Consider the following 17,211-nt stretch of genomic DNA (forward strand, 5'->3'; position numbering starts at 1 on the left):
TTAAATTATAGAGCAGAAAAGGTGGGCTGGTTATTCCGTCCCATTCATGCATTAAAAGGTGCTTTTATTATATCCAACAAACGTGCTGGGGCGATCCTTCGACTTCACTACCCATTGACACATATTATCGATGTTTTTCTATAGTGCATTACTTAATATCTTAACACACCCGTATTGTCAGTTTCAAACGTTACACAAACAATTCTCCTGTCTGATTTAAATCATTTTCATGGCACGCGATTTTAGAAAGTAAATGTGTTATTCGAGTAGATAGACGGGATATCATTTAGGTTTGTTATATAATTATAAGCATATTGATATTTGTGACATCTAAACCGGTGCAAGACAAACTAGATTGTTAGAATGTCTTTGTGATTTTTTTTTTTTACTGTTGTCGATTAATCGTATAAATGTACTGGTATTGATATTATTATATTGCCTTTGTTTGTCCACATAGTACAGAGTTGTAATGACACCAGTTTTATCATATATCCTCCTCGTCCTTCTCTTCCTCCTCCTCTTTCTCCTACTCTTCTTCCGTCTCATCCTTCTCATTACCATGAAAATCATCATCATCATCATCATCATCATCATCATCATCATCATCATCATCATCATCTGAACCGTGCAACATACATTTCAAGTTTTTCTTTAAAGCGCTTTGAGCACATTTAGTGGATATTGCGCTATATAAAAGCTCAAGTTTTTTTTAATTTTCACATTAAAGAAGCACGTTCTATTTGGAGTCTATGTATAATTGAACTGAATGTTTCTGAGAACAACCCTAGTGGCTTAATTCGGATTCAAAGTCTGAAATATTTTGCCCATAGACCATATCTTGACCAGTACCCTCTCTACTCACCACCATGGAATATATTAATTATTGTCCTGAAGAATCATAGGCCCAAAGGGCCGAAAAATATCCCGACTTTAAAAAAAAATAACACTCACAATTTCGAACTGTTCTGTGGGCAGAATGAATTCGAGTTTATCTCAAACTATTTTACACTAGTGACCCTGTTAGATTGCTGGATGGACAGAAAGATCACACACAAAATCTTGACTGCAGACAATACTAAGAATTGAATCATCAGTTAAAAGGAAAAAAAAAAAAAAAAGATGAGACCTGAATTAATTTTTGTTTTCTTGAGAAGAGCGAATATTATATCTTGAAGTAATTATCCAATTTAAAAAATAATCATTTTCTGGTCATTTTAAACTTCGAATCTTTCCTTTTTTTTGTTGTTGTTGTATTTGGCTCACCCCGACCTGAAACCCTTTTGAAACGATATGTCACATCTGTAACACATTTAGTTCTACTGATCTAGATTCTAGATCCTTCAACATCTGCCTATAATTTATATATTATTCCAGCATTTATTTTATTTACGAAACTGGGTCAAGAGCATCGTTGGTTTAGATAAATTTAGATTTGTTAAAATTCGTTTGTCAGGCTCTACTGACTTCATTGACAAGTCTCTCGAAATCAAACGTTTCTATTGACAAGGATTTCTAAAGTAGATAGAATTAAATACATACGTGGTGTGTTGTTGCTTGATCTCTCTTTTCTTCCACCCACTTGTACCTTACATATTCCTTCTAAAGAGGTTAAATGTTGAAATATTCATCGTGCATACAGATAGCCTCTTGATATTATGTTGGTTCCACATTTTACCATTGATGCAGCAGATGATAAATATGTAAGTCATGAATATGGTAATGCAGTGAACGATAGAAGCGAAATGAAACATTTTTCTCAATTGTATATTATTTTTTTAATCTAGAGGGATCGGCTTGAGGTTTAGAAACATTCTTGATTTCATTGTTGTAAGCAGAAATGTCATTTTATTATATCATATTAGGAAAGTTTCTTGGTACCAGATTGTATTGCTTAGAAAATGTGTTTCATTTTCATTTCAATCATATATTAAGAAGTCTCGTGTTAAGAATGACTGATAAAACAATGATAACGATAGAAAATTTTAAATTTTATTCATCTATCCTAAATTCCGGTCCACAAATTATGTGAAATCCATGATTGAATTCGTAATATGCCTTATAAAATATTATTTTTACACAATTTGATATTACAATGTTATAAAATCACAGCGCCGACCACTGTATATTGTAATGATTTAGTGAGATATATGTCTGCGTGATGTCTTGTTGGCATTATCAAAGGCATCCATATTAATATTATTATCCATATTAGAGTTATGGTTTCAAATTAGACTAGAATATTCCAGTATCCGTTTGACAATAGTTATAGAGACTCGAGTCTGAGTAATAACCAGGCACACTTTAGATTTTGGTTGACAAACCTGCCTCTCTTTATTGATTTGGAAGTTGCTTGATTGGGCAAAGAAACCTCACCCTCAGGCACTTAGCAATACTCTTGGTTGATTCTAACATTCATATTTCATTGGCTATGTTTTTTCTCTCTATTTTTTTTTTTTGGAGTACTTCCAAAGAGGTCGTTGACGTTGTAGTAAAAAATTTTAAACTTTGAGCTTAGGACCAATCTATGTGGTACTCAGAATGACTAACGTCCGGTTTATGCGGTTATTGATAAATGTTACAATTCATTTGGGACTTTTATCCGTATTGCCATTGTTGTGTATCACGTTATGAAAATCTGAATCGTGTTATTTGAATCAGTGCAGGCCAAAGCATGACATTAACGATCAGACATTCAGGTCTGAAAGCGACTCTCATACCACAAGACCACATAGTACACAGCATCAATTTGATTTGCTGCCAATCTTCTAATAAAAAGCGACTTTACCAAGTCCTAGTGTTTATATCGTTTCCGCTATTTAATGATTGCAATGTCCTGATTGTCTCCTTTGAAACAAACACTCAAAATCCATTATCGGAGTACGATGAATAATGATGAGAAATTGAAGTACGATGAATAATGATGAAAAATGCCTTTTGAAGGCCCTAATTAATTTTTTTTTCATTTTTTATTATTGTCATCAAAGAGGTTGGAGTAGAGACTTTTATGACTCAATATGGCTTTCTATTTTAAGATATCATTATACCCAATAAAACTTGTTTACAATTTTCTGTCGATGCCCCTGTGCTCCTATATAACTGCCAAGGAAATTTAAACGAATCTTAGAAAGGACAAATACCATTTTTACTTTTTAAATCGATTAGTGGAACATTATGTACTGGATTTAAGACATGATATTTTTCTGTTCAAACAAAGACTAGTCCAGGATTTACTTACAGTTAATTATTGGGTCTTTCTTACTTTAGTCTGAAATGTTTGTTAATATATTTTAAACTTCGCCATTGGTATACTTATAATTTTAGATGTAAACGAAATTGATTGCTTTATGCTGTTTAATTTAAAAATTATCTTGTAAAGCTGTAATGATTCTCCCCTAACTCTTTTGTATTTGATACTTGATAGATTAAGGAAAATAAACGCTCGTTATATGACATATCCTTGAGTCTGGGAAGCAGTGCTGTCGCTCGTCTTTGAATATTCCCAGACTTATTGCATATCTTACATATTTTTGCTTCAGACACTGCTTCCGCACCTGAGAATGTCTTATGGCAACTTTAAAGAAACAATAGAGACATGCTTTGGTCCAAATAAATAAAATAATAGTATATGATTCCTAACCTTTAGTCATAAAACTATTAATATGCACATCGATATCCAAAGATGAATTTTCAATTTGTGAGAAGCCTCTCATGAAGTGAGTCCAAATAATATAATATGAATACATTGGCCATCACCAATCATGTTGGCAGAATGGTGGGCAGGAGGTGTCTTTTGTGCCCTTATAATATGTTGTCGGAGTTGCTAGCTATCTATGCATTGGAATGAGAAAAACATTGGTTTCCCTGACTCTGGTCGGAGTCCTTAGCAACAGGGGAAACAATCAGATGATAGTCTTAGTTTTATGAGTATATTTTTTTACCTAGATGTAGGTAGGCATATATGATTTTTTACAGAAGATTGGAAATAGTTTCTAAGACCATTAAAAATGCGTTTCTATATCTAATCGTTTCGACTATTCGGATTCGGATCTGCTTCGCCCCGACATAATTTTGAATTGAAGAAGGTGGTCGCATGGTAAACCCTTCGTTTCTCTTTCCTGTTCATCTTATATAAAGAAAACAACACTAATGGTCCTGTATTTTATTCATAACACTACATCTCTTCATGTTTTAAGTGAAATAAATCTCAAAATTCATATAATGAGCTCTTATAATTTTAATGTTTATTTCCACAGTTTGTCTAAGGATTCTCATAAACTAACGACATGTATTTCGGATAGACGTACACGCTCTGAACTCTATGAAAAGCAAGGACAGACGTTAAAGGATCTATTTAGTGTGTAAAAAACGGACAATCTTAATTAGACCGTTCTTTAAGATCGGTGTCTATTCAATCTGGATTGATAGTCGGTGCTTTAAAATTTTGTTAGAGACTTCAACTATTTGAATATTATATAAACTCAACAAAGATGGCCGATTGGGACACAACGTTCAAAGACTTTGATAATCCTTCTCCAACTTACAGCCATCAGAGCTCGGAGACAAGTGGGATATACAATGGGAATAAAGAAAATGGATTACACAGAATGGACTCGGAAGTGAGCACGGAGGGTAGTGAGAGGGAACTCATTCTTGGGGGTGGCACGGAACTCAGAGGGGAGAGCAAAACAGAATCGGCCTACGATAATATGTGAGTGTTATGTAATTATTGGTGTAATTTTTTTCTTTAATGAAGGGGTTTGGTGCAGATATTTAATACAACACAACGACACAAAATCAACAATTTTCGTCGTTTATAACGAGCCTTTAGACAATGATTGGGTAGAACGTATAATAATGCTCAATATGGTGCATCTGGAAAAAAAATGAAATAGATAAATTAGAACGTGATTCAAATAATAATAAACAGATGGATACGCAAACGAGATAAATCCAATAGAAAAAATGTGGATTTTGATACGTAGATAAATCAAACAACCTAATGATGGAGAAGAGAGAGAGAGAGAGAGAGAGAGAGAGAGAGAGAGAGAGAAAGAGAGAGAGAGAGAGAGAGAGAGAGAGAGAGAGAGAGAGAGAGGGAGGGAGAGAGAGGTCAAAATGTACTTTCAGACTGATTTAACTTTGATTCACAACCAACAAATATGTTTTGATGAAACAAAGAGGAGAGAAGTCAACAACATTAACAACAACAACAATAACAGCAACAACAACAACAACAACAAAAACAATAAAAAGAAAGAAAAAAAAGATTTAAAAGAAAGAAAGAAAGAAAATTATGAAGAAACGTGGAATTGAAAAACTGATTTTGAAGGTCTACCAATAGAGTCTCTGGTTCCAATTTTTTTTCTATGTTACTGAAAGAGTAGAATATATTAATGATTATATTATAATCTCTCTTGTCAACAATGGCTTGTTAGTACTATTTGCTTGCCGAAAGGTTTTGTCCCAATAAATAAGAGTATTTTGTCTAAAAAAGATATAAAGAATACATTATATGGCTCATACAACGAACCAATTAAAAAACACATTTCGGTCCTCAGGCTTCTTCAGCGGACAGACAAGATACACAGCAAATGATTAGAGAAAAATAGAACAACTTTAAGATAATAAAAACAAATTATGAAATCAATATGGAAAGACACGTATGGGAGATACTAAAATAGACACTCTTAGTGTTTAAAGTATTTTGTAACTCTAGACTGTGTGTACATGTGTGTATGTGTGTGTGTGTGTGTGTGTGTGTTATGTATGTGTCAAATACAGTGCAGCAAGCAGTAAACAATATAATGCCTAATGCATAGTAAAAATGTTTTAATAAATTACAATATACAGAGTTTGCGATAAAGAAGAGTTTAAATCAAAGATAAAGATACAAATATGAACCGTAAGATATTCTTGCATTCCAGAATCAACGAAGTCTCTATATTTATAGCAAGAGACGAAAATCTGCATTGAATCAGAAATGTTGAATGTAGGTAATCAGTTGATATGACGTCGTTACCGATGCCATTTCAATCCCATTAATCTTGTGGTCTTTTCTCTTGGTCTAGACCAACCTGTCCGAACAATACATCGGTCGAGATAAGCAGTGAAATAAAATCTGTCGTACATTGACAAAATGTCTTTTTTTTTTTTTTTTTTACATTTTAGCCAGAAATCAATCGATTATATATTATGATAACGTTCAACTTGTCAAAAGTCCTTAAACACGAGACTTCTTTCCAGGGTTTAAGAATGTTTGACAACTTAGGGTCGTCTAAATGGATCGATATATAAAAAGAAAAGTTTTCTGGTCACAATGAAAAAGTAAAAGCGCGTTTTGTCATTTACAAATAGTAAATTGTTCCGACGTGAAAAATCTTTTTCTCCTCATATATTCCTGCACTCTCTCTCTCTCTCTCTCTCTCTCTCTCTCTCTCTCTCTCTCTCTCTCTCTCTCTCTCTCTCTCTCTCATCTTATATATATATATATATATATAATATATATTCATATATATATGTATAATATATATATATATATATATATATATATATATATATATATATATATATATATATATATATATATATATATAAAAGCAAAAACCATGAAATAATAGTGCTCAACTTTTAGATAAAAGGAGCTATTTATAAATATTTTAAGTATAATTATTAATGTTTAACTATATATATATATATATATATATATATATATATATATATATATGTATGTGTGTGTGTGTGTGTGTGTGTGTGTATGTGTGTGTGTGTGGTTCTATTCCCAATTGCAACTCTGAACAGAAAAAAAAATGTTGTTAAATGTTTATAAAATACGAATAAGACAAATCAATTATAATAACTGCTTTGTTTCCCTAAATATACTAGACAAACTATAATGAGTAAAATGCGTTTTGACTTTCATTGCCAAAGTATAATAATAATAATTGCAGATCAATCATGCAGAAGCACGAAGATCTTTCTTGTCCTTTCGAGTAAAGATCTCGTATCAGTGTAAATATACAATATCCTACAGGCCTTCCCTGCGTGATTTTTTGTAGCGTGAAATGTGATCGTCCACATGATAAGGAACAATCGAACCGTGTCAAAGTTTGATGTCTCTATTTAGTAAGTTCGTGTTTCTGTGTTCAAGAATGCGACAGAAACCAAATCCAGGGTTATTAGACCATAAACAAAGTGATACATCTGTGACCTACAATGGTAATCTGGTATTTTGTCGGAATGAACTAGATGAAGAGTTTCATTTAAAGTCAAATGCATCAGATCTAAGTACGTATTTTGAGAATTTTGAGGTGTATTCATCGAATTTTATTCCTCCTCTCTGATGGTAGTTAATTCAATTCATTTAAGCTTAAAATTCAATGTTGACCATTAGGTTCAGTCTCACATAAAACCGTTTTGAGACTGTCTAAAATGACCTTAACCAGTTAACTGCTGCACTCTGCAAAGGCGCGTATTAAAAAGTTTGGCCAGAAAACTCGCCCTTCAAATATGAGGGTTCCCATTTAAAAAAAAATTAAAATTAAAAAAAAATTGAGCTTTTATATAGCGCAATATCCACTGAGTACGGTGAGAGAATGTGAGTAAAGAGTCTTTTCCAAGGACTCGACTATGCGCCGGCGAGGGTCGAACCCAGGACCTTCCGATCCGAAAGCGAGTGTCATACCACTAGACCATATAGCCACACAATATTGATCGATATTTGAAGGACGGGTTTTCTGGCCATTTTTAAAATAACGTGTCTTTCCAGAGTACGGCAGTTTACTGTTTAGGAAGAGATGAATGTTTCTCATTTTAAAAAAATCTTGAATTGTTAAAATGTTATCCCTTGTCACTCTACAATAATTGAACCAAATTTATGAAATTCATGTGGAGTGGATAACAATCTTGTAAAGTGCCATTTTCACTTTGTCACCCTTCAAGAGTTACACTAAAAAATGGATTCAATTTATTATGCCGATACGAATCAGAACAACTTGACCCAAAAATGAAACAAAATACGGGAAGGCGAGGTGGAAGGGAATGTTAAATATTTCGATTTGTTGATCCAAAACTTTAATTGACAGATATTTATTTAATAAACAACTGATTAAATATGACAATATTCTTTATGTTATAACAAGGTACTACAACAACAACAAGAACAACAACAGCAACAACAACAACAACAACAACATCTACTACTACTACTACTACTACTACTACTACTACTACTACTACTACTACTACTACTACTACTACTACTACTACCACTACTACTACTACTACTACTACTACTACTACTACTACTACTACTACTACTACTACTACTACTACTACTACTACTACTACAACGACTACTACTACTAATACGACTACTACTACTACTACTAATACGACTACTACTACTACTACTACTACTACTACTACTACTACTACTACTACTACTACTACTACTACTACTACTACTACTACTACTACTACTACTACTACTAATACTACTACTACTACTATTATTATTAATGGTGATAACAGTAATACTGAAAAAAAAATTAAAAATCCAGACCTAGAACAATAATCCCAAGCCTTATGAAACATTTGAAATGCGCTTTTTTATTTATTCGTTTAAGCCATTGTCCCGTCCTTGGATGACGACACGATCGACTTTAATGGTAACGGTTTTCTATGTAGTGGTAAAAACACTCATTCGTAGCCGTTCCTCCTGGTGTTACGTAGTTAATCCTTGATCATAATCTAATGTTTATGTTCGATTCGGTACCTGACAAACTGCTGTGCGTCCCTTTGAATAGAATTACCCTGTTTTGCTGGCACAATATCGATCACGCAGTTAATGTTGTATAGTTTTATGTTATTACTTCATCAATCGTGTTCATTGGTCGCATTTCGTGTCTGGGACAAGATATTTATATTCAATGTTTATTCCTGATGCATTTGGAACCACAGCAAACTTTTTTCAGTCTGGAATAAAGAGGTTTATTGTGCTGTTTATAGATTGTTTTAATGCATTTGTAAGTGATAGTAATGATGGAAAAGGATGTTCAGGATACAAGGTAACAATCAAAACATAATTATTGCGATTCTTTAACTTTGGTAACGTTTTAAAAAGTTATTCTAAAGAACATCTAGTCACATGTGTGATGTGGTAATTGGGAACAGCGGCGAGAGGGAGGGGGGGGGGGGGATTCATGCCAAAATAATGCATTTACATGAAACCAAGATGATACTAAGCTGCTAGAAGCTGTAGACTGTAAAAGTGATAAACAAAAATGAATAATCGGCTTCAAAAAAGTGCAAATACCAAAACGGAACTTTCGGGCTCAAATCCCTTCCTCAAAACAACCAAAAAAAAAAAAAAAAAACCAAAAAAAAAAAAAACCCAAAAAAACAAACAAACAAAAAACAAACAAACAAACAAACAGAAAAACCCAATGAAAACATAAAACGTGCCGACTGTTTCTCTGTCGTCGATCTGTTTTTTTTTTTAAATAGTAATTTAGTTATGTTTTCATTGTTTTATGTTGTTGCTGAAGAATTAAGGGTTTGAGTCCTAAACGTTCCTTCTTTGGTATTTTGTTCTTTTTTGATGCCGTTATGTTCGTTTTTTTGTTCATTACTTTTTACATGAAACCAAAGCTAATACAATTAAATTCATACTGTTGCGTTTGATTCTTAATTTTAATTATATTTCCTGAACCAAATTTGCAACTAGATTTACGTACATGGTTTGAAGAGTTTTCAATATTAGTGAAATCTATGCTTTTATTGCCTCACTGTAATGTTGTTTCCACCAAATCGAGCCACTGGTTTCAATGTCTTTGTATCAATCGACCGATTGAACCAACTTTACCATTATTGACTGCATCGAAAATAAATAGAAGTTCACATTTTATTACTTTGATTTTCTGAAGGAGAGTCTGTAGCGCAATTTTAAAGACCACAGTATTGTCCAATATAAGATTTTTTTCTGACCCACTATCCAACCAGTGATAGCGTAGATCGATGTATTAGATTTGATGGAAAGTACGGTGGGATAGACAAGCATCTTAACCATTACCCACTAAGAGCACTTTGATGTTAAAGGTTGCAAGCAAGTAATTGCCTTTCCGTTAAACGCGACAGAAATGTTGATAAAATCTTTCTCCAATGGGGTTAAAGTTCTGAAGGATCACCTTACATGTCTTTGCAGGCAGATTATTTTGGAAACTTTCGAAGAGAAGGAGTAAAAATGAAACATTGATAGTCGGCATCTATTTACCCGATGTGGTTTGATTTAGTATTGAATTGTTGGATATTCCAATAAAGTAATTTAATCCTTTGCACATCGTTGTTTCATGAGATCTCGAACGTAAATTTTGAAAACCATCTCCTTATGGTTTAATTCATCACATAGTATTAAAGTTATGTTTCATTACTAATTATTGGTATGTATTTTTATTGTTGGAAGTAATAATTAAATCAGGAAAGATGGAGGATGAGGTGCAACGAAATAAATGGTTAGCTGATAGTTACATATTGTGTGATTACATCACTCGTATTGGATTGTTGGGTTCTAAACTACCAAACTGTAGACACAAATAATTTCAAACCAACAATTGACTTTTACCAAATATTGTAGTATATCAAAATTGTTTCAATGTTTGTTCTGATGTTTGTTTAGGACAGGAGGCAACGGAACTTTTAGCATTTAATTGGCATATTTAGAGACAGAACATTCTTTTTTAGAAACAAACTCACGATCTTTCGATCGAATGACTGAACAATTTTGTCATCGACTGGCTCAAACCTTTAAATATAACAAAATTTGGAACTGGTGCCTGTGGATAAGAAACAATAATCATAATTGTTGCGATAATTAAAATCACTAATGCGTAGAAATGGACAAGCACAAATTAACAAATCATTACACAAATCGATATTTTTTTTTTATTGTGTACTTAAATGTGCCAAACACTAAATATAAACATTTACACTCTGAAACTATGATTCATTCGTCCTGTGTCGGAAATAAAATCATGAAAACAGCATTATGATTGGAAACCCAGAACGTTTAGCACATTTTATAATCCATCCCATTCATTTGTCGATTAAGGAAACAAACAGGCTAGGAGCTAAAATGTCTATTATATTATAATGTCGTTCAATCAATTGTAAATCAAACTATGTGGCCTCTCTCAGTGATTGTTGCTTGATTGTCTCTACGAGTTTCATAGCGCTTGCAACACTTAGAGGCTAACGTGTTAGCACAACTTTAAACTTGGAATGTTCATAATTGTCGGCATGAAACCAGAGATACACGTTAAGTGATTTTGATTAATTTTAGGTTGTTTAATTTACAATATACACCATAATTATGTGTGTGTGTGTGTGTGTGTGTGTGTGTGTGATTGTGTGAGAGAGAGAGTGAGAGAGAAAAAGATAGTGAGAGAAAGAGAAAGAAAGAGAGAAAGAAAGAAAGAAAGAGAAAGAAATAGAGAGAGAAAGAGAGAGTGAGAGAGAGAGAAAGAGAGAGAAAGAGAGAGAGGGAGAGAGAGAGAGAGAGAGAGAGAGAGAGAGAGAGAGAGAGAGAGAGAGAGAGAGAGAGAGAGAGAGAGAAGAATTGCTTGTTAACAACAATTTGTTACGATGATTTTACCACAGTCATGACCAATCAATCATTTTGCCCACAATTCTTTGCAGAGCATTTAAAATAGACTTGCAGCCTTTTCAAACACCTGAACAATATCTTTAGATACCATCTATACTCAATGTCCTCAACGAAAGCAAGTAATTGATGTTTTTTAAAAAATAGGGCTTGATTACACGTAACAAAAGGATTTATTTATTTATGTTGTTCTGGGACAGGGATTGATTTCATTAGAACCCTCGATTTCTATTTTTGTAACAAATTCCAGTTTAAATTAGTTGCAACTTTTACATTATGATGTTTTAATGGTTTTTTTTTAAATAAGATTTTCTCTATACAAAGTATTCTTTTCTTGACAATTGAAGAGATGTTCCTCTAAATTTTTTTTCAAATAAAAGAATTAAAGGTAAATAAAAGGTGACAACTTTTTGAAATTATATTCAATATTGCTATTCTTTTAGGTACTGGATCATATTTTTGTATACATTCCGCGAGACTAATAATAGTACAAAATGCTCGGAACAATGTAAAATTTTTCCCAGAAATATTTGTTGCGAGTTCGACTTTTTTTTTTTTTTTTAGAATTCTTCAACATTTGACTAAAACTTTTTATTAAAGCCAAAATCTTAGATGTATATTTTAAAAAGTCCAAACTCTTCCTATTACGAGGTTTTGGAATCTGTGGCTGCTCGTTCTAAATTCATTTATTCATAGACTGACTGTCTGTCTGCCGGGCGATGTATCATGATTATTTTTTTAATCCAATAAAATAGAAAAATCAACTTTTAAAAATTGAAAAAATGATTTCAATACAACCATAAAAATGTGGATTTTTCTATAGAGCAATATCCGAGTACAGTTGATGACTTAGTATTGGATTGGTCCTGACATTGTTGCAAGCGTTACTAACGACGAGCTCAGTAAGTTATTATTCTTCATATTTATTTTCTTTCTCTTCCATTCCAGTTTAATGTCAAACGGCGATTTAGACGCACCAGAGATCCCGTCACGTAGTATAAGACCTCTTCTTCTCAATGGTAAAAGCAATTCTGGAACAGCCAAAGAAAGAGCAGCCAAAAGTCCGTATGCTCCTTGTGAGTTTATTCTCTCTCTCTCACTCTCTCTCTCTCTCTCTCTCTCTCTCTCTCTCTCTCTCTCTCTCTCTTTCTTTCTGTGAGTGTGTGTCTCCTCTCTCTCTCTCTCTCTCTCTCTCTCTCTCTCTCTCTATCTATCTATCTATCTATCTATCTCCACATTTTACTATGTCAGAATTATTATTAGATTTAAAAACTCTTAAATTTCTTCCATTGCCAACTTAATAAGATGTTATACTTTTCGATATTTCGAATTAAATACATTTAAATAAATGTTACAAATCGACTAGATCTACATGTATAATTTTGATTTAAAAAGTCGCCAAGATAAAAATAATTCAATTGCATAGAAACTAAAGTAAATATAATCTTGGAGGCTTTTCTGTTCTTTTTTATGGCAAAAAATAGACAATTGCCACAACCACCACCACAAGCACCACCACATCACCCCACTACCACCAATACCACAACCACTACCACCACCACCACCACCACCACCACCACCACTACCACCATCACCAGCATCATCATTAGCATCATCACAATCATCATCATCATCATCATCATCATCATCATCATCATCATCATCATCATCGTCAGCATCATCATCATCGTCATCATCAACATCATCAACAGCAACAAGAGCATTATCATCACCATTATTATCTGCTCTATCTTCAATGGCTGCTATCGATCACAATGCGAACATCTTCGTCATAAAATATCAACACTTTGTTGCCCTTTGCTTCCAGCCACCATCGACGCCATCTCAGAGGAAGAAATCACGATCCCCAAAGACGGCAACCTTTCATCCTTTACAGCAGACCAGATGGTCAACTTCTTCCGGTGTCTGCGGGTTGACGACCGCATCATCTCCCACCTTCATCGGAAAAATGTGGACGGGAAAAGATTTGCGAGGCTCAAAGATTCCGAGCTGGAAGCTGTCGGTATGGATAAGAACCCAGTCGCTCTTTTCTTCAAGGAGAGAAGTAAAGCCAAGTCTAAGAAGGGTGGCGGATGGATTTTGTAGTCGATAACAAATTGATTAATATTAATGTTTATGTTGTAAAAAAAAACCTTAATAATACAACAACAAAAATATGAGTACCAATACATAAAGCAAACATAATAAATAAACACTGAAAGTTGAAAGTAAGAGTTGTGCCAAATACTATTTAAAAAATAATTCTGTCAACCATGGTAACTAGCCTAAAGCAATTTTCTGTTTGACTGATCTTGATAAAAAGATGTATAACTTTCCGTGCGAGTTTTTAAAAAAGTATGGAATAAGAACATAAATTGAATATGTTATAAGAGCTGATAACGTACCTTAGGAACGAATTGCAATTTAAATGATCTTATGGAATAAGAACATAAAATATGTTATGAGAGCTGATAAAGGTCCTTAGGAACAAATTGCAATTTAAGTGATTGACAGTCGTCACTTATGACGAGGGAAGCTTATATATTATTGCAAATGTCTTCAAGGTACTTCTGGCTTATGAAGTACTGGATTATGTCTATTTCCTGGTGCTAACGTTTACAGCATCAACAGTAGTAGTGGCAGCAACAAATCCAATAGCAACTACAAAAACAGCAAATAATATTTCGATGGGCGTAGGTTTGGACAAGACTGTGTCAAAATTGGATCTTTAGAAGATATGTCCGCTTACTAAATAGTCAACGTGATACTAAGCTGCTAGAAGCTGTGGACTGTAAAAAGTAATAAACAAAAATGAATATAACAGCTTCAAAAAAGAACAAAATACCAAACACGGAACGTTTCGGGCTCAAAACCCTTCTTCAGCCAACAACAAAAAATCCAATAAAAACATAAATACATTACTAAAAGGCAGAGGGAATGTCAGGTTTTTTATTCAACAGAGAGGATGGACGTACGAAATATTTAGTCGTCGATCTGGGTTTTTTATTTAGTAATATATTTATAGTTTTATATTTTTTGTTATTGTTGGCTGAAGAAGGGTTTTGAGTCTAAAATGTTCCTTGTTTGGTATTTTGTTCTTTTGTTGATGCTGTTATATTCATATTTATTTAGTACTAAATGGAATGGATTTAGCCTCCACTGATTCAGGATCCTTTCCTGTGTATCTTTTTGATGTGACTTTCACTCTGGCTATGTTACTTATTCTTTGTTATCTGAAAAAAAAACAAGCGTTGATTTACCTCCGTTATACAGAATCAAGAATGATATCTAGATTTAATGTGAATTTGTATCAAATGATCAACATTTTATATCACATTAATTCAAGATGTATTTTATCTTTAGTTCAAGTTATTTCCACGTTGAGATATTTGGAGTTATAAACGCGGCTCATGCCATGCAAGTGAGCGTTATGATGAACTTGAAAGTTCTGTTAGAAAATTTGAAAAAAAAAAAAGCGAATGTCCATCAATGTCGGTCTTATAGTGAAATGATCAAATTTCAATAAAACGTTAAGGTAGTCCTGTTATCGTGCGACTGTAAAATATGATTGGAAAAATTAGTTTTGACATAACGTTGATAGTTTTATTAATATCTTGACTTAAAGAAGAATCCATAACATTCTATTGCGCACGAAAAAAACAAAAAAAAAAAAAAAAACAGACGGTCGTTGAACACCTTTTTTTTCATGAATTCTATTTTTTGACTTACATTTTGGCTTACATACGAAGGAATCAAGAATCAAAAGCCGCAATATTTAATGACGTTAAAGCAGTGTCATTTCCTTTACAAAAAAATTATTTGTAAAGGAGATGACACTGCTTTAACTTTAACTCTATTTTGCCCACAACGTTAAAACATAGAGGAAAAGTATCCACTAAAAATAGGGATGGATAAAAAAAATAAATAATGAAGATAATTTGAGTTCAGATTTTTATACCGCTCCTCCTAAATTAAAAAAAAAAAAACAATAACAAAAAAAAAAAAACAACAAAAAAAAAAAACAACAAGCAAACAAAAGAAACAAACAAACAACAACAACAACCAAAAAAAAAAACAAAAAAAAAAAAAAAAAAAAAAAAAACAAATGCATTTAAGCAACACAAAGTTTTCTTCCATTGAATGATTGATGGGCCTTTCCGAAATCTAATTGAAAAATGTGATAGCTTCTTAACAATGTATGGTCTAAATCGCCAATAAGAGCTTAGAGAAAAAACTGAATGAAGAATATTTTGTGTTGGAGTTTTCTTATACGACAACAATGCCATAATTTATAAGGGTTGTCAAATTAAGAAATTAAGGAGCAGGTACCAGTGTAAGACCAATAACGGAATAAGTGTGTATGAAAGTTGCCAGACAAAGCAAGCAAGAAAAATACAAGAAAAAAAATATCCCCAAAAAATTCAGTCGACCTCGACTGGGGATCGAACCTCAGACCTTCTGATTATCGTAATCTTTCTTGCTTTGTCTGGCACTTTTCATACACACTTGTTCAGATCTTTAAGGGTTGTCAAGCAAGGTAAACAATAACGACATGTAGATAGAAATTCGCTTGGCATAATTACAACCATGTATTTCATATTTACTTTTATTCCAATGAAATAAAGACTTGACAAACAGCAGATAGAGCATATATTAGTATCCAGGTACGCATATTTACAGGTCTGATAACCGAACGCAGTTGTGGGCCTGAATTAACATTGTTGTTATAGACAATATTTTGTGTTGGTTTGAGAGTACGTATTCTCATTGCAACAATGTGACCATAACAATTTGGGTTATCAGACCTGCAAATAAGTACACATCAATAAGTATATATCATCATCAATAAGATAGCAGCAAAACTTTTTGTGTTTTATTTTTTTCGGGTTTTTTTTTAGTCTATTAATCAGTGTTTTTTAAATGATTTCTTTCCCGATCTAATCCCAGGCATTGTTACTTAATGTTAATAATTTTAATTGATTAAACATGATGTAATGAATGTATTTCAAAATAAAAACTGAGTTAATATCTAATTTATAATTTCCTCTGTTGAGTGTAGGTTGGGACTTTTGTTGGTTAAATTACCTATCATCTGTAAGAGAAAATAAAAATCTCTTTTAAGTTGATTCTTATTCTATACAATATGCCATGGGCGTGATTTTTGTCGAGTCTTTGATCACGCAGTCACTAAAACAAAGGAGATTTATCATAGTCAGTGACAGGACGGGTGACAATCTCAGCGAGATCCTGATTCCGGTGTCGCGTCCTTTGGGGTTATGCCTTTTACACTCATTACCCCACTTGACTCCAGTGTGAATGAATTCCTGGCTGTAGATAGCAACAGATGAGTTATGAGTGTTTTTACAAAATACATATCTAAAGGGGACCTTAACGTCACCCAGTAAATAAGGGGCGAGCTTACACATTAAAAAAAAAGAGTCCACTATTTTGTAGAAAAACAATAATTCTATGATCATTAGACGCCTTTAGGATAATGTTTACAGATTTTAGAGATAAAAAGTCTACCTATCTTTGAATTTTGTCACCAGTTATCT

The 17,211-nt window shown here is 33.1% G+C and overlaps 1 protein-coding gene across 2 annotated transcripts; it reads left to right on the forward strand.

The window, feature by feature from the left end:
- Positions 1-157: 157 nt before the first annotated feature.
- On the forward strand, positions 158-15,334 carry LOC144962843 (uncharacterized). Of its 2 annotated transcripts, none has more exons than XM_078896167.1 (4): positions 158-290; positions 4,254-4,708; positions 12,605-12,732; positions 13,485-15,334. In XM_078896167.1, the coding sequence occupies exons 2-4, from the start codon at positions 4,488-4,490 to the stop codon at positions 13,760-13,762; spliced, it is 627 nt and encodes a 208-aa protein (XP_078752293.1). In that variant the 5' UTR covers positions 158-290; positions 4,254-4,487; the 3' UTR covers positions 13,763-15,334. The 2 variants fall into 2 exon arrangements, with proteins under 2 accessions (XP_078752293.1, XP_078752294.1); XM_078896168.1 differs by lacking the exon at positions 158-290 and adding an exon at positions 1,499-1,700.
- Positions 15,335-17,211: the final 1,877 nt, after the last annotated feature.

The sequence above is a fragment of the Berghia stephanieae genome, chromosome 1 (genome assembly GCF_034508935.2).
Source record: "Berghia stephanieae isolate SIO BIC M18660-M18661 chromosome 1, UCSD_Bste_1.3, whole genome shotgun sequence".
NCBI classification, from domain to species: Eukaryota; Metazoa; Mollusca; class Gastropoda; order Nudibranchia; family Aeolidiidae; genus Berghia; species Berghia stephanieae.

Excerpts from the sequence above, each read along its gene's own strand:
- LOC144962843 (XM_078896167.1), top strand. The coding sequence starts at position 4,488 with ATGGCCGATTGGGACACAACGTTCAAAGACTTTGATAATCCTTCTCCA. Across the intron at positions 4,709-12,604 it reads GAATCGGCCTACGATAATAT|TTTAATGTCAAACGGCGATT; the intron begins GTGAGTGTTATG and ends CTTCCATTCCAG. Across the intron at positions 12,733-13,484 it reads CAAAAGTCCGTATGCTCCTT|CCACCATCGACGCCATCTCA; the intron begins GTGAGTTTATTC and ends CTTTGCTTCCAG.